The 1,997-nt window shown below is 40.3% G+C and overlaps 1 protein-coding gene across 1 annotated transcript; it reads right to left on the reverse strand.

The window, feature by feature from the left end:
- Window positions 1-339: 339 nt before the first annotated feature.
- On the reverse strand, window positions 340-1,288 carry LOC130700502 (uncharacterized). Its single transcript, XM_059496683.1, has 5 exons — window positions 1,214-1,288; window positions 934-1,143; window positions 780-877; window positions 612-687; window positions 340-554 (listed from the first exon to the last, which is right to left on the reverse strand). The coding sequence occupies exons 1-5, from the start codon at window positions 1,233-1,235 to the stop codon at window positions 340-342; spliced, it is 621 nt and encodes a 206-aa protein (XP_059352666.1). The 5' UTR covers window positions 1,236-1,288.
- Between the last annotated feature and the right edge of the window lie 709 nt (window positions 1,289-1,997).

The following is a 1,997-nucleotide window of genomic DNA, read 5'->3' on the forward strand; positions in this document are numbered from 1 at the left end:
ATACCAACACGGCACAAAGACTATCGCAAATCGTTTTCGCATCGCGAAAACAATAGGCCGCCAATTAAACTAAGGGAAGGGTAATGGTTGGCGCGCGAAGCCCGATCTTGGTTGCCATGGCAACTCGGGAACAGGAAGGGTAAATTGCAGACGCGCGAAGCCCGATCCGGGTTGCCATAGCAACTCGGTAACAACTAGAAAGGCGCAATGTGGCCAACACGGCATGGCGAGGACACAGAAAAAAAAACATCTTTTAAGACATTTAAACAAGAAATTTGAAACTTATTCGATGGGTTTTTTGAAATCTCTTATGTTCTTTTCCAAGGCAGCAATTTTCGACTACATCTCAGCCTCGTAAATAGTACTAGGTACTGGCGCTTCAAAAGTTGGCTGGTCGCGCGAAGACCTAGCTGACTGAGCTTCAACGGGTGTTATGCTTCTTTCTTCGCGGTATTTCTCTCCACTTTTCTTTCTGCACGTCTTGATCTGTACTAATAAACAGTCAATCTCAATATTTTCTTCGTTTTTTTGTCGCGCCTTTGCGTCCGCAACGACTAAAATAAAAAGAAGGAAAATTAATTAATGAAATACAATGTAGCATTTCCATATACCTCCTAGAACTGAAATGAGGTTCATAAATATTGAGAGACCAGGCCGTCTATCGTCGCCGCGAGGAACTGCCTTCCACTGAAGTTTTCGGCCAGCTGAGAAGAAATGAGAAAATTAAAACTATCTCTCAGGACTTTGCCTACAAGTGGATTTGCAGATATGTTTCTTACCGTTGTTTGTGAAGATGGAGGCACGTCATCATCCGACAAATATTGAAATTCTATACTGTTTGCGCTGCTGTGGCCCTTTGGTTCGCCACTCTTGCTACCTGAATTGTAAAATAGTTTAGAATTTTTAAGTTTGAAAATATCTTAATGTAATTACTTTGAATAATGTTGATGACGGAACTTGTTCTGGTTGCCGTAACAACTGTAGGCGGACTGGTGTCTTCACTGTCATCACCGTACCTCTTCCTTTTTTGTGAGACACGTTTTCCTTTCCCCCAAGTTCTTTCACAATCGGAAATGAAAGCCTCGGCTAAAGGACGACCAGCAGCTGCCTCTTTGACAACATGCTTTGCTGTCGTAAAACTCACTGCAATAACAACATGAAAATTAATTTTAGAGATTACAATATAATTGCACGTAAAGTAAGTGAAACTTACCAGGCTTGTTCTCTGGATTCATAATATTATGAACATCGTATTCCAGCCAAGTATTGAATGGGTGGTGAAATCTTTTAAATGTTTCCCCCCCCCCAACACGCAGGATTCAAATTGCCTTCTGATGTAGTACATGGTGGGTATAGCAAAAACTTGTGGTCCGTTGATAACCAGTAACAGGGCACAAAGCTGTAGAGACATAATGGATTGTTGTCACAGCCCTTTCTAAGGTTTGTACGATAAAGAATGAAGGCTCTTTGTATTTGGAAGGCTTGGTCTTTTCAGTATTTTCCTGTATCGTAACATATCTTCCACACCATTCACAAAATGGTCTTCCTTCCTGAGGGATAAACATTTAGAACCACAGAAAATGTTTAATAATAATATAGAACATTGAAGAAAAAGTATACCTGAATGTCTCTTGCAACGTGTGACTGCTGAATTATGTCGTGGTTAGTATGTAATACGTTATCGTCAACTACACGATCCATGGTGGCAGTAATCTTTTGAACTTGCTCAAAGCTTTGCAGTAGTAATGTTAAATTTGCACTACGAATGCAAAAGACTGCACTAGACGTAGAATATTAAATAAGAAATCCAACCTGAGTGTAATTTAGCGTTTCAGAACAGTAACAATAAGGTGAGTCTCTGTCGAAGAACTTGAAAGCATTTCTGTGAAATACGTACAAATTTCATACGGACAGCATGGGCGTTGCCAGTTTTCCAATTTCGGGTTTTTTATATAAGTGCCATGTATGGGGAAACCATTTTCTGTTGTATTCACAGT

This window comes from Daphnia carinata, chromosome 8, assembly GCF_022539665.2.
Source record: "Daphnia carinata strain CSIRO-1 chromosome 8, CSIRO_AGI_Dcar_HiC_V3, whole genome shotgun sequence".
Lineage (NCBI taxonomy): Eukaryota > Metazoa > Arthropoda > Branchiopoda > Diplostraca > Daphniidae > Daphnia > Daphnia carinata.